The 22,676-nt window shown below is 52.9% G+C and overlaps 7 protein-coding genes across 7 annotated transcripts; 4 read left to right on the top strand and 3 right to left on the bottom strand.

The window, feature by feature from the left end:
• Nucleotides 1–107: 107 nt before the first annotated feature.
• BDP81DRAFT_314962 (acetyltransferase) lies at nt 108–731 on the top strand (the record flags this gene model as incomplete). The annotated part of the gene is made up of 2 exons (XM_060584048.1): nt 108–287; nt 351–731. The coding sequence occupies 2 exons, from the start codon at nt 108–110 to the stop codon at nt 729–731; spliced, it is 561 nt and encodes a 186-aa protein (XP_060447568.1).
• Nucleotides 732–1,145: 414 nt separating this feature from the next.
• Nucleotides 1,146–2,376, bottom strand: BDP81DRAFT_194092 (uncharacterized protein). The gene is made up of 3 exons (XM_060582453.1): nt 1,811–2,376; nt 1,494–1,752; nt 1,146–1,438 (listed from the first exon to the last, which is right to left on the bottom strand). The coding sequence occupies exons 1-3, from the start codon at nt 2,252–2,254 to the stop codon at nt 1,353–1,355; spliced, it is 789 nt and encodes a 262-aa protein (XP_060447567.1). The 5' UTR covers nt 2,255–2,376; the 3' UTR covers nt 1,146–1,352.
• Nucleotides 2,377–3,091: 715 nt separating this feature from the next.
• On the top strand, nt 3,092–4,347 carry BDP81DRAFT_392348 (uncharacterized protein; the record flags this gene model as incomplete). The annotated part of the gene is made up of 2 exons (XM_060587695.1): nt 3,092–3,327; nt 3,393–4,347. 2 exons carry the CDS (start codon nt 3,092–3,094, stop codon nt 4,345–4,347), a joined length of 1,191 nt encoding a protein of 396 aa, XP_060447566.1.
• A 1,771-nt stretch (nt 4,348–6,118) lies between these two features.
• BDP81DRAFT_392347 (armadillo-type protein) lies at nt 6,119–10,571 on the top strand (the record flags this gene model as incomplete). The annotated part of the gene is made up of 8 exons (XM_060587694.1): nt 6,119–7,006; nt 7,073–7,261; nt 7,312–7,777; nt 7,830–7,957; nt 8,007–8,666; nt 8,719–8,861; nt 8,914–9,515; nt 9,793–10,571. 8 exons carry the CDS (start codon nt 6,119–6,121, stop codon nt 10,569–10,571), a joined length of 3,855 nt encoding a protein of 1,284 aa, XP_060447565.1.
• A 1,560-nt stretch (nt 10,572–12,131) lies between these two features.
• On the bottom strand, nt 12,132–13,103 carry BDP81DRAFT_194051 (uncharacterized protein). Its single transcript, XM_060582452.1, has one exon. It carries the CDS (start codon nt 12,895–12,897, stop codon nt 12,349–12,351), a length of 549 nt encoding a protein of 182 aa, XP_060447564.1. The 5' UTR covers nt 12,898–13,103; the 3' UTR covers nt 12,132–12,348.
• A 5,874-nt stretch (nt 13,104–18,977) lies between these two features.
• Nucleotides 18,978–20,967, top strand: BDP81DRAFT_314250 (uncharacterized protein; the record flags this gene model as incomplete). Its single annotated transcript, XM_060583982.1, has 3 exons — nt 18,978–19,037; nt 19,123–20,610; nt 20,692–20,967. 3 exons carry the CDS (start codon nt 18,978–18,980, stop codon nt 20,965–20,967), a joined length of 1,824 nt encoding a protein of 607 aa, XP_060447563.1.
• Nucleotides 20,968–21,859: 892 nt separating this feature from the next.
• BDP81DRAFT_314980 (uncharacterized protein) lies at nt 21,860–22,351 on the bottom strand (the record flags this gene model as incomplete). Its single annotated transcript, XM_060584050.1, has 2 exons — nt 21,860–22,124; nt 22,305–22,351. The coding sequence occupies 2 exons, from the start codon at nt 22,349–22,351 to the stop codon at nt 21,860–21,862; spliced, it is 312 nt and encodes a 103-aa protein (XP_060447562.1).
• Between the last annotated feature and the right edge of the window lie 325 nt (nt 22,352–22,676).

Genomic DNA, 22,676 nt, shown 5'->3' with positions numbered 1-22,676 from the left:
CTTGTGTGCAACCTCTCATTACGAAATCTCACATCTTTCAACTTCACTTCATCTCTTGCCTGCGAAACACCGGCCTCAAATAGAGATATACCCCGCGAGACAGCAACATGGACGTTTCCAAGGTCACCCACCTCCCCGCGGATCTGCAGTACATCCAGTACGAGCACGGTCTCGAAGCGAAATACCTTCCAGCTATACGCTCTCTGATCGCAAAGGACCTGAGTGAGCCATACAGCATCTATGTCTATCGATATTTTCTATACCAGTGGGGCCACTTGTGCTTTATGGTCAGTAACTCTCAACCCCCTCCTTGCGTGCGTGTCATCGCTGTTGCTTACTTCACACTACAGACCTTGAACCCCGCCGACGGCTCTCTCATTGGCGTCATCATTTGCAAGCTGGAAGTGCACTCGTCTCACTCGCCGCCAACGCGCCGGGGCTACATCGCCATGCTCGCCGTGGCCTCGCCGTATCGCGGTAAGGGCATCGCGACGGCACTCGTGAAGAGAGCCATCGATGCCATGGGCCAGCGGAACGCGGATGAGGTGGTTCTAGAGACGGAGGAAACCAACACGCAAGCCATGCGCCTATATGAGCGTCTTGGGTTCTTGCGCTCCAAGAAGCTGCATAGATATTACCTCAACGGCAATAGCGCCTACAGGCTGGTACTGCTGCTCAAGCCTATCGACCCGGATGCCGCGTTTGATGATTCGGATGGTCAGTCTCCCTGACTAGGGGACTATGGGGAGGGTCTGCTTCTCAAGTCAAAGAGAATACTGGAGAACACATGCGGCGTTTTTTAACAACAACCGCCTGGACCGGCTCATACGAGTACTGAAAGATCACACAAGGGTTACCTACATAAGAGCGAGCAGAGTATCGCCGATGTTTTGGAACAGGACATTGCGTGAGTTGAGACGTTAGCATTACTAGGGGCATCGGTACAGGACTTGGAGGTGTCGATTCTTATAGATGGTCGAGCGGTGTACAAAGGGACAGAGGCATCTTTTGGCAGGGCGTATGTCGCAATCCGTTTTCACACACACATAACATAAGCTCGTGGCAGTACTCTGTAGTACGGCTTATCAGAGGTACATATCAAATTTCATGTACATCAGAAGGGCAAAGATGAACGGGAGTCCATCTTCTCAGCCTTGGTGACAAACGAATACTCTTTTCTTTCGTTGATTCGAACCAGTCCAGCTGGCTGTCCTTTCTCACCCCCGACAGCATACAAACGCTGGGCTGAGTACTAGTCTCTCTGGCCATCTCAAGCCTACTGCTACACATACCTGCGCAATCAAGTGAACCATACATAAGCTCCTCTTGAGACGCGGGGGACTGATGGCTGTCTAGGACAACATATCCCTAGAACCGTAAATCGAGGCTTTCAACCCCCAATGGTTGCCGTGAGCAATACCGAGATATGTGAACGCATCTTTGACGTGTCAGACTTGCAATCTTAATTCTGGCGATAGGAGGCTTCCACAAACCTGGTTTGTAGTAGATGGGACGTCCCATGGCCTCAACGAGCTTGAGCTCTCTCAGCCGACGCAAGACCCGGGTGACATCTGCCATGTCACTGAAATCGGCTGTATAGACGCATACGATTCGGTCTTTTCGACCGGTAGGGTCCGTATACGGATTCCACGGGGCGACTTTCGCGGCAATGCCCAGCTCGTTATTGGCCGTGGCCCTCGCTATGACGCTCCAGACTTCGTTGACATCCTTGGGCTGACAGAAGAGCATCCACTGTTGACGAGAATCAGCCATCATATTGCAGTACGCGCAGCCCTTGGTGAGCACTTGCCTTGCCGGCCTTGATCTTACACATGTGCGCGAGGCCCATGATATCTCGAGTAGTATCTTCTTGTTCTTGCCTCAGCAATTTTGCCTGTAACGCCTTAGACTTATTGGTCTTCTCGAGTCCTTGCTTGTAGTTAAGCAGGATCTCTAGTCTTTCAGAGCCCCCCTCGATGAGAGTATCAAGTCGGGAGCCCTCCTCCTCGGGTGCTTCATCCTCATTGCCTCTGCTTCGCTGGTTCTGGGCATTGAACCTATCCTTCCTGCGAATGTACGGGTTGCAGACGAAAATCCACGGGAGCTGCTCGCTGTGCTCCGTCGTCTCGGGAGGGAGACGATCCAGGAAGGCATTGACGGTCTCCGTCAACTGCCACGCGTAGGGGACACCGGCGTACGGGTTGTGGAGTTTGGTACTGTCTAGAGGCTCCTTCTTGACTTTTCGGTCCATCATCGAGGTCGAGACCGCAGCCGCGTTCCTCTCTTCCCACCACTGCGAAACGTCGAATGACGTAACGCGAGACTCTAGATCGGCGACAATCTCATCGTCCCCTAAGCGCGAATTAGTTCGTCTTGTCAATGTCAATTGAGTTCATAAAGGATGCAAACCGTAGAAATCGGATTCATCAGAATCCATCTTTGCCCAATGCAAACTGCAGGAACCACAGGGGATGATTCTCAGATGTTATGAACAATGGAAGTGCCTTGTCTTGCAGTGAGAAAAGTGAGGAAAGTGCGGTGAACGTTTATTGATTCGGAGCAGAAAAAGAAAGCATCACCCCAGTGAGAAAGAAAGGCCATCGACAATTATAAACAAGTCCCTTAGTATTGGCAATGTGAGGGCAACGTCATCCTTTTATGTATAAGGTATGTGCGGGCGGGGGTAACGTGTCGATAAAGTTTGAATCTATTGAAATGAAGGAACAAGGGGATGCTTTTGATACCCCGTCGTTTTTGGAAAGGATTGCAACTTCCGAACCGATTAGCGGCTGCCAAATCCCGGGGTCGGGAGTTGCGGGATCCTTCCGCCTGCGCCGGGGCCGATAAACCCTCCCGGAACTCTTTGGCGAGTCCAGAACCTAAGAAGCACCGCACGTCAAATCTCAAATTCGACTTCCCCCACACCTTTTCCCCGGACTTGAGACTGGACACTGCCGAAAAACGAGACAAGGCAGCATACTCAGTGAGACATTCTCCATCTTCCAGAATCTTCATTGCGCAGGCGAAAGCTGGGGATTTGGAGTTTTTCTTTTCGGTCCAAAAGAAGAGACAACCCTCACACAATCCCACAATGGGTGACTCAGCCCCAACCATCACCTCAAAGCAGTCTCTTATCCTAGACTTGCCCCCAAGTTGCATGGAGTTTTGCTCCTCACATCCGTCCTATTTCGTGCTCGGCACCTACAACTTGGTCAAGGAAGAGGAGACAACAACCGAGTCGTCAGAAAACGCAGATGTTGCTGTTCCCAAGAAACCTCAGAACCGGAACGGTAGCTTGATTATATACCGGCTCGTAGACGGTCTTGTGTAAGTCTGTGGCCTGCGTATAGGGAGAGATATCTTCTTTTTCTCTTTGACTCACTCGTCCGTAGGCAACATGTGCAAACACTCTTGCATCCTTCAGCGATTCTTGACCTGCACTTCTGCCCATCATCAGGGCGGCAGGACATCCTGGCCGTAGTTTCGAGCACGGGAACACTTTCCATCTTCAAGTTGAATCCTGAAACCGACGCTTCAGAGCCATTGAAGCATTTGGCAACGAGCGGAATATCCGACGTCCCTGAAGGGGTTCTGTTCCTCTCTGGGGTCTGGGATCCCAACAACGCTGCCTCTATTGCGCTGACAACCTCATCTGGTGAGGTGCGCATTGTGAGACTCAGCGATTCATGGGAGATCATAGACGAAGAGGACTCGGAGGCTATCATCACGCATTCTCTCGAGGCCTGGACTGTGGCTTTCTCGCCACCCGATCAAACCACGCCATTCATCCTCTACTCGGGAGGAGACGACTCGGCGTTGCGCTACACATCGTGTTCTCGCAACGAAGATGCCGGTATCGAGGCTCTGTATACGCCCCTTAACGTCCCCGGCCATGGTGCTGGCGTGACGGCTATCCTTCCGATACCACTCACGCTCGCAGACAACTCGCGACTACTAGTCACTGGCAGTTATGACGACACAATAAGAGTTTTCTCCGTGCAACCGCCGCACGAGACATATGGTATGCGGAAGGTCAAAAGTCTGGCAGAGGAAAATCTAGGAGGGGGAGTATGGAGGCTCAAGTTGATCGACATGACAAGCACTGCGGATCGATGCCGACTGCGCGTTCTGGCATCATGCATGCATGCCGGAGCCAGAGTTGTTGAACTCGAAGGTCCGCTGAGTGGCGAAGCCTGGGCTGTTACTGTCCTGGCCCAGTTCGAGGAACACAAGAGCATGAATTACGGCAGCGACTTTGTACCTGCGCCGGGAAGCAATCGTCTTGAGTGTGTGTCGACGAGCTTCTATGATAAGCTCTTGTGCCTGTGGGAGGTAGAACTGGCCTAGGAGATGGTGGGAGGAAGCAAAGCAAACAGAAGTCATCACGACAATGGAAGAGGTCAACACAATTCCATTGTTTTGCTCGAGACCAATGGGCTTGGGAGGCAGATGATAGAGAAACATGGGCAGGCTAGCAATGGTGTCTTGCCTTTCCCCAGAGAAACTCGCTGGCTTTATGTAGGTCTGAAAGGATAGGGCCATCATGGTTGTGATTAAAGTCAAGTACCTTAGACAAACAAGGGGGGTTGCTGAGTTGCAGAGAGAGCTTAACCAGAGTTTCCGTGCATACATAATCACGCTGATGTGATTTCTGACGAGGCAGTTCCATCGTTGAAGAAAATAAAGTAACTCGAAAATAGATACTGCATCTTGCGTCAAGGGTAGTCTCCTGCCATGCATCTTTTTCTGCAATTGGATAATCTCTATTTTTGAGAGAAACGTGGGGAGATGTAGGTATTTACTTGCCGGATGGCGGGGTATTTCCCTATGTAGGCATGCATCTACTCCGTACCAAGGCTAAACTAGCTACCCGGTAATAAGGCAAGGTAGGAAGATGCCGAAATTAAACAATCAAGATTCACGACAGCGTAGCTAGGCGAGGTAAGGTGAGTCGAGGTGGGGTGACAGGTTCTCTCCGCATCTCCCATGTTGTCGTCCAGCTCACACCAACACATGGGCACATGTGTACTTGGAGGTAAATCAGGGTGCCTACAAATGGAGTACCTCACTTGAGGTTAGAGAGTTGGATGTTCCAAAAACCAACCGTCCCGTGTGTATCACGACGTGTAGCCTTCTGGTTCATTACTCACTCCGTCTGCCTCCAGGTCGGTAAGGTAAAAAGGCCCAAGGCAGGGCACGGCAGGGTTCCATTGCGTTAGGTAAAATAAGTCAGGTACAGATAGATACCTGGGACCTGTGAGTCTGCGGTGGCCCAGCCCCAGGTACACGGTCACCCCCCCCGGCCCGAACAGCACAGCACAGCACAGCACAGCACGGCAGGGCACCCGACAGCAACCATATGGAACCTTGCGCTTGCGGTGGGCGGGACCGCTGAGCGCGTCGGACCTGAGGTACCTGCCCAGGGCGTGGCTGCGTGGGTCACCTCACATTCACCTTGGGCTCACCTCACCACCTGCCTGCCTTAACGCCGCGACAATTCCCACCTTTTAGCTTTACTTTATGTCTGCCTCTGACGATGCAATTCAAGATTGCTTCCTCCTGCTGCTATTGCTAGTCTTTGCCTCTACCTCTGTCACAGCTGCTAGACGGATACGAATTCCGCGAAGCTCCCAACTTCGACACTCGCTTTTGCATCTGCGTACCTTACCTTATCCAATCCCAATCTAATCTTTCTGCTTCCCCCGACAAACTTTCCGCTGCTCAGCTTTGTCTTGCATATCCTTCCCACCCTCGACACCGCATCGTGGTCAGAACAAACGACCTTGATTATTTTTGGGAAAATACCTTGTGGTAAGAACATTTCTTTGGTACGTTTTTGCACTCAGCATGTGCATGCTCTGTAATACTCCATCCCGTGCAGGCTCGTTCATTTTCTCTTCTTTCCCATTCGACGGCAGCCGTGGCTAACTCTAATCTCGACTTCTTGGGCAGCATTCCTCACCGAGCTTGCACTCCGATCTTTCTCCCACCTGCTCCCCCCGCCGTCAAGTTCCCTCGAGTCCACCTTCGACGTATGAACCAGCATTAAGTCATCTGCTGGACTAGCAGCTTCCACAGCTGGACACTTCGCGGTGTACTGCGACCGACAGAACCCATCATGGACGGCCGGACGCCCAATGGCGCAGCTGGCATGGCTCAGAATGCTACTTCCACCAACGGCGGAAACCCCGACATCATCTCCCAGATCCACCAGGCCCTCGAGGTCATACACAGTCCTTACTCCTCCAACGAGTCCCGCCGAGATGCACAGCTCTTCCTCGAGAACATCAAGGGCATAGACGAGGCCCCCTTCCACGGATTCACCCTCGCATCCAACAAGTCGCAGTCCCCCGTCGTGCGCCACTACGCCCTGTCTCTTCTCGAACATGCAATCAAGCAGAAATGGGCCGAATACAACGAGCAGCAATCTACTATGCTGCGCGAATGGGTTATGGAGCTTTGCCGCACCTTGTCAAAGGAAGATCCGCTATACATCAGGAACAAGACAGCTCAGCTGTGGGTAGAAGTCGCAAAGAGAAGCTGGGGCGCCGAGTGGATGGATATGGACGAGCTCTTGGTACGGATTTGGCAGATACCCGATTCCCCTGTCCACAAGGAGCTCGTTCTTTTCGTGCTCGAGACTCTGTCCGACGAGGTCTTCAATGGCGACGACGCCGTCGTTGCCATGCGCGAAGGCACCCTCAGCAGAAGCTGCGTCGAAGTCTTTACACCAGCTTCGGTTCTCAGAGAGGCATTCCCCAACAGAGTTGCAGGCCCCGAAGTGCGCTCTGGGGAAGAAGGCTGGCTAAGCAGGGTATCCGAGTTCCTCAGTCAATGTCTCGACGGTGACGCACCAAACAACGACCAAATCCGCTCTTGCGCCGTGAAGTCCTTGACTGTGTTCTATTCCCTCATGCCATGGGCCATCCCAAAGTCTGTTGCCGTCGCAAATTGCGTTCCAGTCATGTGCAGGGCTCTCGCAACTCCCGAGGTGTCCATCCAAAAGGTACCACGCAGACCGCCTTGTGCTCGTTCCGCCGATGAAAAGGGTCCAAAAGCTAACATTGACTAGGCCTCGCTGGAAGCTCTCCACGCGCTGTACTCCCGTTCCAATTTCTCGGAGCAAGAGTTCAAGGACCTTGTCGCGCCCATGTATGATGCCAGCCAAGTTGACCTCATGAAGAGGCTCTTTGAATGGTCTGCTGTGGATGTAGAGGATATTGACGAGGACAAGTATCAATTCGGCAAAAAGTTCTCAGAAGTACGTTGATCAACATGCATGATGAGCGCGAGGTTACTAACTGCTACTAGATGCTATCCCTTCTCGGCAACTACCTCGACCGGCGGTTCTCTGCCATATCCACAAATTCGGATGTCAGCGGTTTCCTCAACCTGCTCTTACTTACCGTACAGAGCCAAAGTCTCATCATCGCGATTCCAGTCTTGGCAACCTGGACACGCCTCCTCAACAACAGGTTGATTGGACAGAGCCCAGCCAACAGCCATCTCGTTGGGCCTCTTCTCGAAGTATGCGGCTCTCGCTTGATACGCTACGAGAACTTGCCCGAAGACACTCAAGACCAGACCTTCATGTTCCTCATGGAGGATACCGATACCGTCCCCGAGCGTCACGCGTTCCTCGGCAACTACAGAAGATACAGCACTCAAGTCATCGAGACTATTGTCCAGCTCAAGCTATCCGACGCAGTATACCATGTCCTCGGTCAGGCGGAACATGTTTTGCAGCATCTGTATGACGAGAGCCCGCCAATGGATGGTGAGTTGACAACTATGTGTCTTGAGCGGAAGCCGAAAAGCTGACCTTTTAGTCGCAACGTATTTCAAACACTCTATGCCTGTTCTGCGTGTCGATGCTCAGTTCACCGTCATTGAAGCTGCACTCAAAGGCTACATGAAGTGGAGAGCAAGCAGCACCCAGCAGAGCTTGCCAGACTACGTAGGTGATGTAGACTCTTGCATTCGAGTCAATACTAAGCTACTTTTAGGAGCAACAGCGTGCTGCACTAGAGAGGGATTTGGAGTCGTGGTGCACCAAACTTCTCGAGATGAAGTTCGAGGATCCTCTGATTCGAAAGAGAGTTTTGCAGTTGTTGGTCGCCTTCTCAACAACTGCACTTGACAAGAACCCAGGCTTCATGCTCAAGGTTCTCGAACACATTCTGATGACCTGGCCGTCGCCCCAGCCGGAGCATCGTGCTTTCAATGAAGCGATTAAGGACTTCCAGTCTGAAAGCATGGTGGAATTGCAGAGACTAGCCTCCAAGGTTCCTGATCACTTGCTCGCTGTTTATGACCAAATCGAGGCAAAGGTCAACGACATGATCTCGTCTGGTACTCTGGATGAGAAACGCCAAATCGCTTATCAAAGCTTCCTCTTCATCATCATTCACCGAGCATCCAACATCGACCCCGCCAAACAGGTTGAACGCCTCCAGCAATTCATCAAGCCTGTCACATCCTCATGGCAAAACCAAGAGTTGAAGAATGCATTGTCATCGTACTCTGGCTTTTGCGAATTGATGGCCTTGGACAAGGCGAAGAGATACCTCATGAGCCATCGCGTTCATGAAGTCAAGGAATGGGGCTCCTGCGAGTTGGATGCGGAGGGTTTGGCCCTGCAGGCCGAACTGGAGGCAAGGCAAAAGGTCGGTAGAAACTCGACACATCCGTTGTGGTGGTATGCTTACTTGTCTACAGATGTTACCACTCCGCCCTACCAAATCTTTCTTGTCGTTTTCTGTCGAGAAGCTTGAGAAGACGTCAACGCCGTTTCAAGTCTCGTACCAGCTGTGGAATGATAGCTTCCCGCTAATCCTTCCGGACCTTTTGCAGTTCCTCAGGTAAATTTTCGCGGAGCCGCTCGTGGTATTCGTCGACTGACAAACGTTGTAGCCATGCTCATGCCTCGCACAACCCGGATAACTGGACAGAACTGCCCAACGAGATGAAGTCTGTTGTTGGCAATGTGCTTAGCGACCGTTTCTGGCAAGCAGGCATATCGGAAGGCAGCAAAGATGAGTTCTATGCGAGGGTCATGGATAAGAAGAACACCCTCGAAGGTCTTGCGTCGACAATCCGCGGGACGGTACGATTCGTTAGGGAAACTTGCTACGCGATCATCTATTGCATGAGTCGTTTGGAGATGCAGTTTTACGGCTTCAGCGAGCTGCCCGGTCCGCTTGCGCAAGCACTCTTCCAGAACTCATTCCACCTTTCAGCACATCAGCAAATTAATCTGCTCAACCTCGTCAGGTATCTTGTGGATGACTGTCCCCTCGAGCAACGAGAGCATTTCCTACCTCCACTTTTAGCAGCCTGTTTCCAGCAAATGGACGCCAAGATCAATGCCGAATGGGAGAACCTGGAACGTCAGCAGGCGATTCAGGCAGCTGCCGATGCTCTGACAGAGGAGATGAAATCGGAGAGTATCTTGCGCCAAGTCACCTACACTGCGGTCATCATGGTGGCGGATTTCCTGGACCCTACGAAAAGGAGTAAGTTTTTTTCTTCTTCTTTCTTCTTCCTAGACTTGACCCAGGCCCATCTCCCCTTTCTTCCTCGGTTAGATTGTCGCCGTCCCCCTTCGACCTTCTACTTCTCCAGGATCCCTTTGGGTCGCTCTGTAGACTGCTTGTCTGCTACCCCGCTCCTCATCCTCCTCAATTCCCTGTGTGCCTCGGCTGGGAGCAGATGTTGGTGGAGATGGCGGTGCTGATTCATGGATTTCGGAGAGACGGTAAACATGGCGAATAAGCTGACATGGACTTCTAGACCCCGCGCCATTGAGATCTCAGAACGGTCAAGAGCATGCACGGAAGTATCCATCACTTAGGAAGTTTTGCCTGATGCAGTCGACCGTTGTTGAGCCACTGCTCCTCTTCTGCACGCACGCCATCCGTATGCGAGACACTCGTTGCTGCAGCATAATTCTGCGAGTGTTCCGATCCATCGTCCCAGACTTCACCGTGGCTGAGCCACTGTCGCCGAAATCTTTACCCCAGGATGGCGCTGAGGCGGCACCATCTAACAGGGACCCATACCTTGATACCACGCCAGTATCTGCGGAAGCAGCTACGGCCATCAGGGAATACATAGCCTCGGATGTGCTCCGGGCTTGCATCACCTCCTTCCATGAGCCTTACTTTGTAGACCTACAAAAGGACTTGGCGTCTCTGATCGCTGCCATAGTGGTTTACTATAGCCCTGTCACGAGCACCCCGCGCGACATCCTCATGTCTCTGCCCAACATCAGGCAAGCAGACCTTGACAGACTCAATGACTTTGTGGCCAAGCCAGCCTCACACACGCGGCAGCAGAGAGCACTTGTGCTTGACTTGCTCAAGGATCTCAAAGGAGTTAGTATTGCCGAGATGGGAAAGCTTCCCAAGAACAGTGGCTTCGGACGCAGCAAGAGGTCAAATCGTAGCAAAATGGCTCAGGAGTTCATGACACCAGCCAACGAGTCGAGAACACGGGGCGGTGGGGTTGCTGATGGGGGGCGTGCCACACCAGATGCCTTGGAGGGAGTGGCTGGCCTTTTTGAGGGCTGAGAAGCCACCGGAAACCTGTCTCGAGGATGGAAACGCACCGTTGTGCGGCATAGGCTGTATGTGAATATGTGCCACGCCTCGACCCGGCCCTGTGGCTAGCAGTTGGAGGATGGTAATCCAACGATCTGGACGAGCCGAGGTGGGCTCAGCCAGAATACCGCTAGGACTGGATAACTAGAAAAAAGAGTATAGACAAGTCGTGGGTTGATTGGATGGACTAGGATTCCAGCCATGGTTTGGAGGATTGAAAAGATACCAGTTTTTTCCCAAGGACCGCAGTCTCCCCCCTTCCTCTAGGCTTTACCATGCCGTTGAGCTGATGATAGGATGAGTTACGGATACAACAACGGTGAAATTACAGTGATCTAGTTCAGATGTGACGCACATTCAATATACAACGTACTCAACGTACTTGCCTGGAGACTAACAGGCACGCTGGCAGCCTCTGCTCAGGCCTTCCCAGAGGGAAAGGCCCGTCATTGCGTACATTTGACAGCGTCGGGAGTTGAGATGGAAGGACTTGGTGGTCGGGTGGGATGCGGCTGCAGCTTTGCAGACTTGCTGCAAGTGCTTGTATGTAGTCCGCAAGCATTTCCAAACTGAGATAGCTTCTCATCCCGGGATCCGGAAGAAGAGGGACCCTACCCTCCCCTCCCCTTCCCGTGCAGGACTGGGTCAAGTTTTTCCTGACTGGCTACAGGAGGACCTGGGTATCGAGGCCCTTGAGGGACTCAGGGAGGTAACAAGGAAGGGAGTAGAAGAAGACTGGACGGGGAGTCCCCCCGGGGAAGGGCGGGTTGTTCTTTGTTGCACGGCCGATTCTTAACTTTTTGGGCGACAGATGTACCGTGATTAGAAGCCCCGAGAACATGGTCTTGGAAGAAAAGGTTCCCGTCATCTAAACTGGGACCGTGGATAGTTAGGTGCATCCATCTACCTTTACAGTGTATCTATCCGCTGCCGGGACTTCGGGACGGGAATCAAAAAAGGCACGAAGATCCGTGGACCGTAGAGGACAGGGTCGCATGGGACCCAGGGCCAGGGCCGTGAGGAGCCAAGAGGAGCGGTTGCGGTGCGGGCAACCCGACGATCAACCTCGGCGATCGCATCGCATCACATTGCATCACATCTAGAGTTGGCGCTACATGGCCGTTTTCTTCCCTCCCCCGTGCCCCCATTGCGTCCCCCTGTCCTGGAGGGGGTCGGGTCGTTCTTGTTTATTCTCTTGAGGAGAGGGTGAGGGGACTAAAGGCGAGGAACACTTGGACACGTGAGCTTTATGACGGTGGGGTTCGTCGAATCGTCGGTATTATTATTCCAGGAACCACACATTGTCGTCAATAAGAAACGGCCGGCGGGAAGACAAGTTTTCTTGTTTTTGAAGGGATTTGCGTCCCTCTCTCTCTCTCCCCCCTCTGCGTGGGATGGTTAACCCTGACCTTGAGAATCCTTAGGTGGAAGAAGCCGAGGCGGACAATAATTCATCGTCATCTTTCGCCCTATGGACATTGAATTCATTCCCAACCCATCCACCAACGTACGATGTTAATTAATTTTCAGGCACGCCCAGGTCACACCACGTGTTCATCAGGAGAGGGAGGGGGGGAATGGGAATTGTCTCGGGTTTTCCCTGATTCCCTCCTCTGCTTTGTCTTCGGCCGAGGCATTGAAGAGATGAAGCTGTGAGACGAGGGGTGGCGCTTGCCACACTCACTTTCCCTCCGTCCCGCCTCTAGCGCAGGCGGCCTAGATCTATCAATTTGTTTGGAACCCTACTTCAATTTGCCATCGTTGAGCTGAACCGGCATTTCGTTGTTTGGTTTTTGTGTAAGCCTCGGTACCTTGACAGAGAGAGAGAGGGGGTCATCGCGGAGCTCCGGGGAGGAGATGAGTGGTTCATGTTGTTCTCTGTCCCATCGATTTGGGTCCAAACCTTGAAGTTTGGGGGAGGGGGGTTAGGGAAGGGATCTACCCTGTAGCTCAACCCACACAAGGTAGATATGGTTGATCGGCGGCGGCATACGGCATACGGCATACACGGATATAGGCATTGAGGATTGGGGTGGCGATGATGTTTTACAACCCGAGAAACGTAGCCTTGTATTTGCCGTGCCTTTGTGACAGTGTTTGTGTGTACCATACCGTCGGCTTTCCGTTGCTGTATGGGGTAACGCATGCCCGATGCCCGGAGCCGTATTGGCGGGTCTGATTCTGAGGGGCGGGCCACCGATGCGTTTCGGGGCGCCATCTCCATACATAGAGAGAGAGAGAGAGAGAGGTGACAAATAATCTCATTGAGAAGACAGTCCTTGTTGTTTCTTTGCATATTTGAGTACACAAGCCGCGTGTGAGAGATGTAATGAGTTCGATGGAGATATGCCCAAAAACCCGCGCTGCGGCATTTGCAAGGAAGAAACCACGTCAGAAAGGGGGAAAACGGTAAAATGTCCGAAGAAGTGTGCGAGAATGCGAAGAACTCTGCAAAGTCCCACGGCGCGTTCTAGAACTCCCGTCTCCTGGTAACGGGATTTGAAAGAGTCACATACGGCATGATGGATCATGGGACGATTGCAACGCTCCTAGGGCTGTACTGAGTAGCAAAACATGGAGGAAACACCAAACTACTCGGCCGATGGAGCTGTTTACTCAATGAGACTGGGATATGTCAAAGTCGCACCCAAACGTTCAACGCTCATTGCGTCTTGACTTTGCAGATTACCTCACCCCCCATTGTCGTCAATGACGGTTGAGTTTATTTACCTTGGCCGAGCAAGGTTTCCGTCAGTTCCGGCTAGGCAGCCTGACCGTGAACTCAACCGACGACGAGTGTACAGAGTAGGCTTGATCGGCGGCTTTCAAGAAGCAAGCAAAGTTGAGGCAAAAGCGAGGAGTTTGTTGCACACGCCGGCGATGAGTGCCATCGTCTAGGCGTTACACCCGAGAGAAGACAGCAGTCGGCCGGCCTGGAAAGATGGACGCGGCCCGTGCAGAGCGAAAGCCCGTAGCCGCGAGTAAGATAAGTGGGATGACTTGTTTAAATTCGAGATTTACTAGTCGAGTGAGTTCTTGGATAATCCAGCTTACATCCGCAACGGATAGACTTTCCTGTGGTTGGGGGCGTCTTGTGCTACAGCTGTGAAGCCCCTCTCGACGGTTCACAAGATGTAGATGACATGTATCTCTGGCACGGATACCTACACTGTACAAGACGTGGTATGTTGGTGTAGGTATCCATTCATATGGATACTCAAGTCGCACCACGCATGAAGATTTGGTGACTCCGCAATCGAAGAGGAGGTTGGGACGTTGTCATAAGTGACTGGTAACATGCAGCCCACCGTTGCCATCTCCTAATGCGTGAGCCCAGGCCAGGGTCCTAGAGCCGAATCGAGGGTGTATCCTCTGTGCCTCTCCATTGTGGACTTGGGGTCATTGGATGCATCGGGTGGTGGTGTGGGTGTGTGCTAGGTACGAGTGGCAGGCCCCGTGGTCTCGTCAGAACGATATCTGGAGATCTGAGAGAAGCAGCACGGTATGCTGTGATCGACCGACCATGCTTGGCTATTTCCGAAGACTGCGAAGATAGTCAAGGGGCCTTGGGGGCCCCAGGCTAGCTGCGGAAGCTTGCGATCCTGGACTCCTGGTTGAGTTTTTCCTGGCCTGGCCCGGCGAACGTGTTTATGTGCTAGTGTTGGCCTGATTAAGGCCTAGTGATGAGTGGAAACGACACCTCCAGCTTGAGATGGGATGATTTGCGGAGAGGGGCTTCCATGTAGGTTTGGCTGTTGGCTTCATCGCCTCTGATAGATTTTGCGGTTCGGCGGCGCGGCGAGCAAAGTATCGGAGCAGTCGGCGTACTTCCGCTATATTGAGGGCAGTTGAACGACTGGAAGCCGTACTCGTCTCGATCTCGTTCGACTGTGCGTCTGAACTGATTAGGCTCTGACGATTGTGCCGGGCCATACGATAGATGTCAGAAGGGGTTGATGGGCAAGTGACAGGCCACGTTGTTGGGTCATTGGATCAATGATGATTGGAAAACAATTGGATGGCCAAGAAATGTTTCCGAAATCCATCGCCGCCGTCGTCGCACCAAGAGGGGATGAGGGACCCAAAAAGTGGTCGACTGTGAGTCTGTGAGTCTGTGAGTCTGTGAATGAGACAATGAGGCTGCGCAAAGCATCGGACGCACTGGCTGGCGTGATGGTCTTGTCAACCCAGCCAGTTGACAGGGAAGGGTTCAGTGCAGGATTCCTTCCATGCCACTTTATCTGCAGCTGATGGGGCCTTCTAGCGTAAAGGTAGCTTAGCTTCCATTGGTAATCGTAGCATGTTGTCTCCAGTCGGAACTCTTGTCTTGTCTTGTCATACAGTAGCATGCCTTGGGGATACCTCAGCGTGCTCAGGTCGCAGGCGGTGGATCGGAGCGGAGAGTGGAAGCAAAAGAAATAAGACTTTGACTGTGCTTCACAGCGGCCGCCACGCGAGGTCCGTGAGCCGGAGACAGTGCAGTGACACCTTAGTTTGTTTGTCCGAGTCGAGTCAACTAGGCCGGGTAAGTTGTAAGTTGTAACTGTGCGTTGGTCCGTTGGATTGGGTTGTGGGTTCAAGGTTGAGCTTGTCGGTTGTTGTTGGCTGTCTGGACTCTTGAGATGACGGGATTTCTGTCAATGGCTTGGCGTGACGCGACTTTCACTTTCTGCTAACGAGCGGATGCAGCATTTCTGCACCGACAAGACGATAGTTGCAACTTGCGTTGAGGCAGAGGGTTTGCCAACGGTCCGAACCGGAATGTTAGTCTGGCAGATTCAGATTGGCAGACAAAATCTCCGTCACAGTCGAGCCCATCAATGCCGCCCAAGCGCAGGTGGTAGTCTAGAGAGTCAGAGTCAGAGTAAGACAGGACAGGCCAGAAGGTCATGTGCATTCCGGGGATCCATCCAGCCATGTTTGCTTTTCCCGCCAGCCATGCGCTCGAAACAGACACTCGTGGGCCCAGCTTTGTCTTGTTTTATCTTGTCTTGGATGTCGCTCTTCGTTGGGGGCCGCGCCGCTCACCTGTTCCCTGCATCTTAGTCACCAACTGGCAATAAGCAGACAAACCCACCATGCTGTTTGGATGTCTTGCCGGCACATGTCTCCTCAGGCAGTGCAGATACGGGGACAATATGCCAATGTCTCAGCATGTTGTCTCGGCTTCACGCCGCCGTCTCGTGGGAAGTCTATCGAAGAGGCAAGGAGATACCGAGTTGTCATCATTCAGTGGATCTTTAATGATATGATGTACGGATGTTCTGAGCTGTGTCTTCAGAGGTGCCTCATTTTGATAGTAAGGTAAACTCGTAGCTTGAAGTCTAACATACCTTAGTAGGCTACTCCGTACACTACGGGGAAGAGGCCGAGGTCTCGGAGAAAAGAGCAGTGATGAGTCCCTTCCTCTACCTATAGAAAGGTACTTACCACGGTACTTGAAGCGTGTGTGCGGTACCTACCTGCCTAGGTGACGAGAGAGAACTTGAGGTGCCTCAGGAAAGAGTACCTGCAGTACGTAGATGCCAAGACAGGTCCGGCGTCCGTTCCGGAAGTAGCTGTCCAGACCTCAATGGCTGTCAATTTTGAGTGTGCAGTGAAACCGTCCAAAGACGGCAGCGCTAGTAGGTAGGTATTACACGTTGTATGTTCTCCGTACCTTGTACGTACTCTACTCCGTCCACTGTGTCGTGTGGGTATTCGTAGACTCGTAGTTACTGCCGTCGAAACTCAACTCTGCCGACTCCTCCGCGCCGTCAATCAGACTCCCGAGTGGCAGATTTCGACATGATGAATGCGGCCAGAGAGAACGGTATCCCACCGCCATTATATTCTTCTTTCTGCTCGATGTCGTCTTCCAGAGTCGTTGATCCCGTTATCATCCCGCAGTATAAGCGTCCGCCCGTCAGCAGCCCTCGTCCATAGACTTGGGTCCAGCTGAAGGGTACACAATGAACCAAACCATGGGGCCAGATGCAAAAGGTAAACCAGCGGCGTGGTAGAAAGCCAGTCAGTCAGTGAATGCCAGTTACTACACTAGTGGCAGGTCGCCGATCCAGCTGGCCCAACTCCCCGACACTCGATGCTATATCACCAAGATCCCGGACGTATCCTAGACGGCAGACAAGCCAAGCCAAGCCAGCTTCACATCCCCTCACTGCCACGCTTTCTGCGACAGCCACCGTTGGCGGGGGTCCTCCGAGTCCCGAGGCTTCTCTCCACCACCAATAACGGGAACCTTGCTACGCATACAGCACGCTATGGATAAGGTACTTGAGAGTCAAGTGGGCGGTGGCATGGTACGGTTGTACTCAGGTGGACAGAATATTACCCAGGGGAAAAACAGGGCCCCAATTACAGCTTGACTTTGCCATGGTGTGCAACCAAAGGCGCCTCTCCTTGGTTTGGGTTCTCAGGAGAGTTACATTTCCCCTCGGTCACTGACCGCTGCCATAGACTGAGTGTGCCGACAACTCAGATCAGCAACGTCTGCAGCTACAGCTCTGTCAAAGCGGGGGCTCCCCTGTTTCCTTTCTTTGACGAACGCAATTCTGCTTTCTGACCGAGTTCTGCCCTGCCAGCCCGTTAGTTCAGAGCTAACCTCTCCGTACACAGCAAGGAATCCATACTTGGTTACCGTATAACACAGTAGCCCGTTTGTATCCCCTGCTTGCTCGTCCTTTGCCCCCACCCACAATGAAAAACCCCATCGCCATCATGTTCCCCCCTACCCCTCCCCATGCAACACATCGCCTGCTACAGGCTAGCTACATGCGCCATCACGAGAGGTAAGGTACCTCTAATTCAATGCCTGGGGGAAGAGAAGATGGAGAGGATGGGAGCCATGTCTTCTGGCATTCACTGCGGACTCTTTCCCTGACCAAGCCAGCCAGCGCTTGTGAGGAAAAGGGTACTTCTGCCATACCTATAACATGGAAGTTCTCCGTGGGGCCTGCAGTACGCAGGATGTATCTGGTGTTTCCTTGGCCTAGGTACTCCGCACGGAGTACATCGTGTATCTGCATCCAAGAGGAGAATCTCTTGACAAGGGACTGCTATTTGCCTGACACGACTTCACAGAGGACTGAGAGCCTGCTAAATTAATAGAGACTGGCAGAGCGCCCCCTTTTTGAACGGCATTTCCCGTCTCTTCCTCGTGTCTTAATCTCTCTGCCGATGCGAATCTCTGGCCACATGTGCATGCCTCCGCTAGCACGTTAGTAACGCGGAACATTCAACAATAGACCCGACTTATTATACTTGCATCTCCTACCCGCCCTACCTTACCTCACCTAACCTTAGCTTGTCCGTTGTTACCTTGTCCCAGAGCCAGAGGTATCCGTACTCAAAGTCTCGACCCGACATATTCGTATCCAAGATTCTCAAGAGTCAAGAAGTCAACTCCGGCCCCCCAACACACGACACTCTTGTACTCCCTATTCCCTAGCCGAACCCTGCGCACACGGCCTCGTCGGCGCATCCTGCAACATCAATCCCATCTTGACACTCTTCACTTGCCGTGGCCGGACCAGGCACACCCCAGATCGTCCTAACCACGGCCACCCCCGGACGTAGCAGGGAAACAGGCCCAGTGAGACTCGCAACTGCGCCGGTTCTCAAACACCACCCGCGTGGCTTGGAAGCCTTCCATCCATGCGCTCGCCTGCCATTCTTCTACCACATCGTCTACCGCTCTCACTCCCCTCACAACCTGCTTCCACTCACGCCTCGAGCCACGCATTGAACCGTCTTGCTTGCTCAGCTACCTTACTCCGTACTCCTCCTGCTCAATACGAATACTCTACAACCCAATTGGCATACCCAGAAACGCGAGACCGATTTGACATATTCAACTGTCCGTCTCCCATCCATACCTTCGGTTCTCATTTAGTCCCGTCATTGGCCTCTCGCCGTCTCTTGCCACATACTACGCCCTTCTATCATCTCAACACGAACAAGCGCTCCCGGACCCGGCTTGTCCCCGGCACTTGGTTCCAAACGCCCACATCAAGTCGCCCACCGGCTGATTATCCCCTTCAGCTTTAGATAGTCAGCACCCTCCGCACACCAAAGGACACCGCCTCGCCTGTCTGCGAGTTTCATGTCGCTGCAATCTTTGGTCCAGACATCAACAGTCGATCTTTCACGCTCACCCTGATCGGCCGTCAGCGTGATCATCATACGCTGAATCACCCTTGAATAATCCTACGATTAAAGTAACCGGACGAACGTTGCGGTTATTGTAAAACCAATCACCTCCGAAGCAGCTGTCTTATAGTCACCGACTAGCCTCCCTGCCTATCTCAACGCTGCCACATAACTACGATCACCAAAACAACAACCTCAACTACAGTATCTCGGAATAAAACCTTCATCATGGTCTACTGCGGGAAGCCCTCGAGGGGCTGTCAGATGTGTCGCACTCGAAGGATAAAGGTGAGATCTGAGATGAAGGCATCCGGGAGGTAGTGTTGGAAAATAGGTGGAAGTGTGAACTGACGGTGCCTTTTCCCCGTTATAGTGTGACGAGACGAAGCCAACGTGTAACCAATGCGCCAAGTCACGCCGTCAATGTCCCGGCTACAAAGACGAATTCGACCTCGTCTTCCGGAATGAGACCAAAGCAACAGAGAGGAGAGCGCAGAAGGCGAACCGAAAAGCCCTTGCGCAGAAAGAAAAGGACCTCGACTCGCCGACATCAGGCTCAGACAAGAGCATTTCACCGACATTTAAGAGGGAGATCGATTCGCCCACAGCCGTCAGCCCTGGCCTGAACGTCCCAGTGGAACAAATGGCCAGCTGCCACTTCGTCGCCAACTACGTCTTGCTACCGAGGCAGGGAAGCACGCGTGGGTTCATGGAGTACCTTTTGCCGCTGTTGAAGGTCGACCAAGGGAACCACCACTTGCAGCATGCGTTCAACGCATGTGCGCTGGCATCACTAGGAAACCGACCGAACGCAGCAGCGACACAACTGAGCGAGAAAGCACTCGGTCACTACACCAAAGCACTGGCGGAGACACACATCGCGCTCAAAGACCCGGACCAGTCGAAATCCGACGCCACACTCGCTTCCGTTCTCATGTTGGGTCTCTTCGAAAACATGACTGCTCGACAGATGGGCATGTTTGCCTGGGGCTCGCACATTGAAGGTGCCATTCAATTGGTAAAGGCTCGCGGTCGCAAGCAACTCAGAACAAAGACGGGCCTGCTCCTCTTCATCGCCGTCCGGACACAGATGATCATCCACACGCTCAGCACGGGTACGGCACCTATCATGGGTGTGGAATGGTGGCTCAGCGATGCCGTCAAAGACGAGTCTGCCGCCCAGTGCCAGAGACTCAACATCAAGACGGCTGAGCTGCGTGCCGAGGTCACGAGGTTGATGTCGACGGTGGCCCGAAGCCCAGAGAACATTGACATCATGCTCGACATGATTCGCCGGGCTCAAACTGTCGACCAAGAACTCATGAGCTGGATGAGGAACACGCCAGACTACTTCCAGTACACGACGGTAGCGTGGGAGGACAACGTACCCAACGGAGATTACGCAAAGGCAGAAGTGTTCCCCGGTCGTGTGGACGTCTATCAAGACTTCTGGATCGCGAGTGTATGGAACATGGCGAGAGTATCTCGCCTCATCCTCGCATCCGTCATCGTACGCTGTGCCGCTTGGGTCTGCTCGCCGGTGGACTACCGCACAACACCCGAATACGCCACGGCGGCGCGCACATGCGTAGACACCATCAGCGATATCATCGCCTCAGTACCGTACCACCTCGGATGGCATCTCAAGAGGCCCGAACTGCTCGAACGGGCAAACATCTCAGGCTTCGCCTGCGGTCTGGAGGAATCGCAAAAGGGTCTCCCCGGCTACTTCCTCACCTGGCCTCTGGCGTGCTTGCATGGGCAAGACTATACGACAGACGCCCAAAGAGCCTGGATTGTAGGACGATTGAAGTTCATCGGCGATGAACTCGGTGTCAAGTACGCCCACATTCTGTCACAGGTAAGCAAAGCCTCTTCTTCACATCGCCCTCCCCCCCCCCCCCGCCGCGTATTCTACATCGGTAACTAACATACACCACAGATGCAAGTCCGTATCCCATCAATGCTCATCAGGAGAGACGGCCTCATGGCCCAGCCGTACCCGCAAGCCCACAACTTTGAGAAGCTGCTCTCGGCTCGCTTCGCGCCGCCGTCAGCGGGCTACTCCATGAACCCTCTGCAGCAACGCGAGGCCATGCAAAAAGAGTTTGTCGAAAAGAACAAGGCCGAGCTGCTGGCCAAGGCCACCGGCACCGCGGGCCAGGCCGGCCAGTGGGTGGCGCAAAATTGGTTGACGGTACGCCCGGGCGCTCAGTGAGTTTTCCCTTTTGGGAAAATCATGGACGCGCAAAACGAACATTACCACGAGTTTACGTCTTATCTATGACCCATCTCCTGGCATTTCCTACTTGTGGATATATATCTATATACACACATGTGCTCTTTCTCTCCGTACTGGGGGATATCTGGCGGGATATGCGGAAAGGGAGGGAAATGTGGGATTCAATGTCTCGCATCACTAGTGACAAGGGAGAAGCACAGAATTGGGGTCGCAGGTCGCTCAGCTTCGTAACCATGTAAAAGGCAGCAGAGCCTGGGTTGGCCTTGGCCTGGAGAAAGGGATTTTGATACCACGGCGTTTTCCCGGGAGGAGGACATTTATCGTTTCCGTTGGCTTTGGCTTCAAAGTTGATATCTCACGCATCATGCAGTACTACGTATACACATTCCTTATCAAAAATTGCATTCGATCGATTTGTCCATCGCATTGTCTCTTGTAATGTATCTCACGCTTAAGAACGAAAGGTAGCCACGTCTGTTCCTCATCTTACGCATCTAAACCAGAACGTAGACCATGGAAATCTCGTCGACTCAAAAAGTGAAAAAGTGCTCTCTGGCCGTGACTAGCTGCAGGGCGCATGTACTCCAGCTGCGCCGAGCCAGACACTACTGCATCGAACAAGTCCCGTTGAGATGTCATCCCAACCTTTGTCCGTTCGGCGCTCAGGCGGCGCCCGCTGCCCATTTCCCCTCTTAGCCATGACTTTTACTGACCATCCCAGGCCCTGTTTTTGGGTATCTCAACAATCGCTGGCCCAACTGCCCACTCCAAGTGTACCGATTTGCCTGTTTTTCGCATCGGTTTCCTGTGCTCTGCCGTCCCATCCCGCTTAGACATTCCTGACAGCACGGCTGGTAATGCGCGCCCATCATTTGGTCTTCTTGATCTGACCGACGGTATTCCCGCTCAAATTCCAAGCCTTGACGACCCAGCTCTGGGTTTTGTCGACGTAGTTCTCGTTCGAGGTGTGCTTGACGCCGACGCGGACGCCATCCTTGGTGAAGACGACGTTCTTCTTGCCCATGCGCTCCGAGGCGGAGTCTTGGATCTTGTTGACGGAGATGTACACCTGCCAAAGCACCCAGGCCAGGCCGCCGAGGAAGAGGAGGGTGATTACAAGGGGAATGATTTGCCTGTGTGTTTGCGCGGAAAGTGTCAGCGGGTTTTCTGTATTCCCAAGAGTCCAAAGACTGGTACTCTCGTTCTTGTAACAGTCGCGTGAGGTAGGACATAAGGTTGAGGCGCAAAAACGACAAGCCTCGAAATGCCAAGAAGTGCACCCTGGTGTTGTCCGGGGAAGGAATCTTACTAACCTCAAGGCCGAAGGGGGCGGCGGTTGCGCTTTCTTGCCCCACGCCATTATTGCGGTTGTGCTCGAGATTTGTGGTTGAGAGATCCGGGGAGAGATTTTGGTCCTTTCCTGTTCACTTTTTGAAAGAAAGAGAACAGTATGAAGCGAAAGCAAGAAAAATAGTGTTGCCAGGAGGCAAAAAAGTGCAGAAAATGCGCAATACCGAGCGAGTCGCCGTCCGACTAAGGGCTTCTTAAACAGGTAGGGCGATGTCGATCTCGAAGGGTAGGTTGTGGATTTGCGTGAGGTTGACTAGATGGCGGTGTTGGTAGAATGGTGAAGGAGTCGAAGTGAATTAAGAGGCGACAGACTACACACATGTAGACTGGATAGA

Source organism: Colletotrichum phormii (genome assembly GCF_030913505.1).
Source record: "Colletotrichum phormii strain CBS 102054 chromosome Unknown BDP81scaffold_6, whole genome shotgun sequence".
Classification (NCBI taxonomy): Eukaryota; Fungi; Ascomycota; class Sordariomycetes; order Glomerellales; family Glomerellaceae; genus Colletotrichum; species Colletotrichum phormii.
The sequence above is the reverse complement of the archived record's forward strand: the minus strand, read 5'-3'. Positions and strand labels throughout refer to the sequence as shown.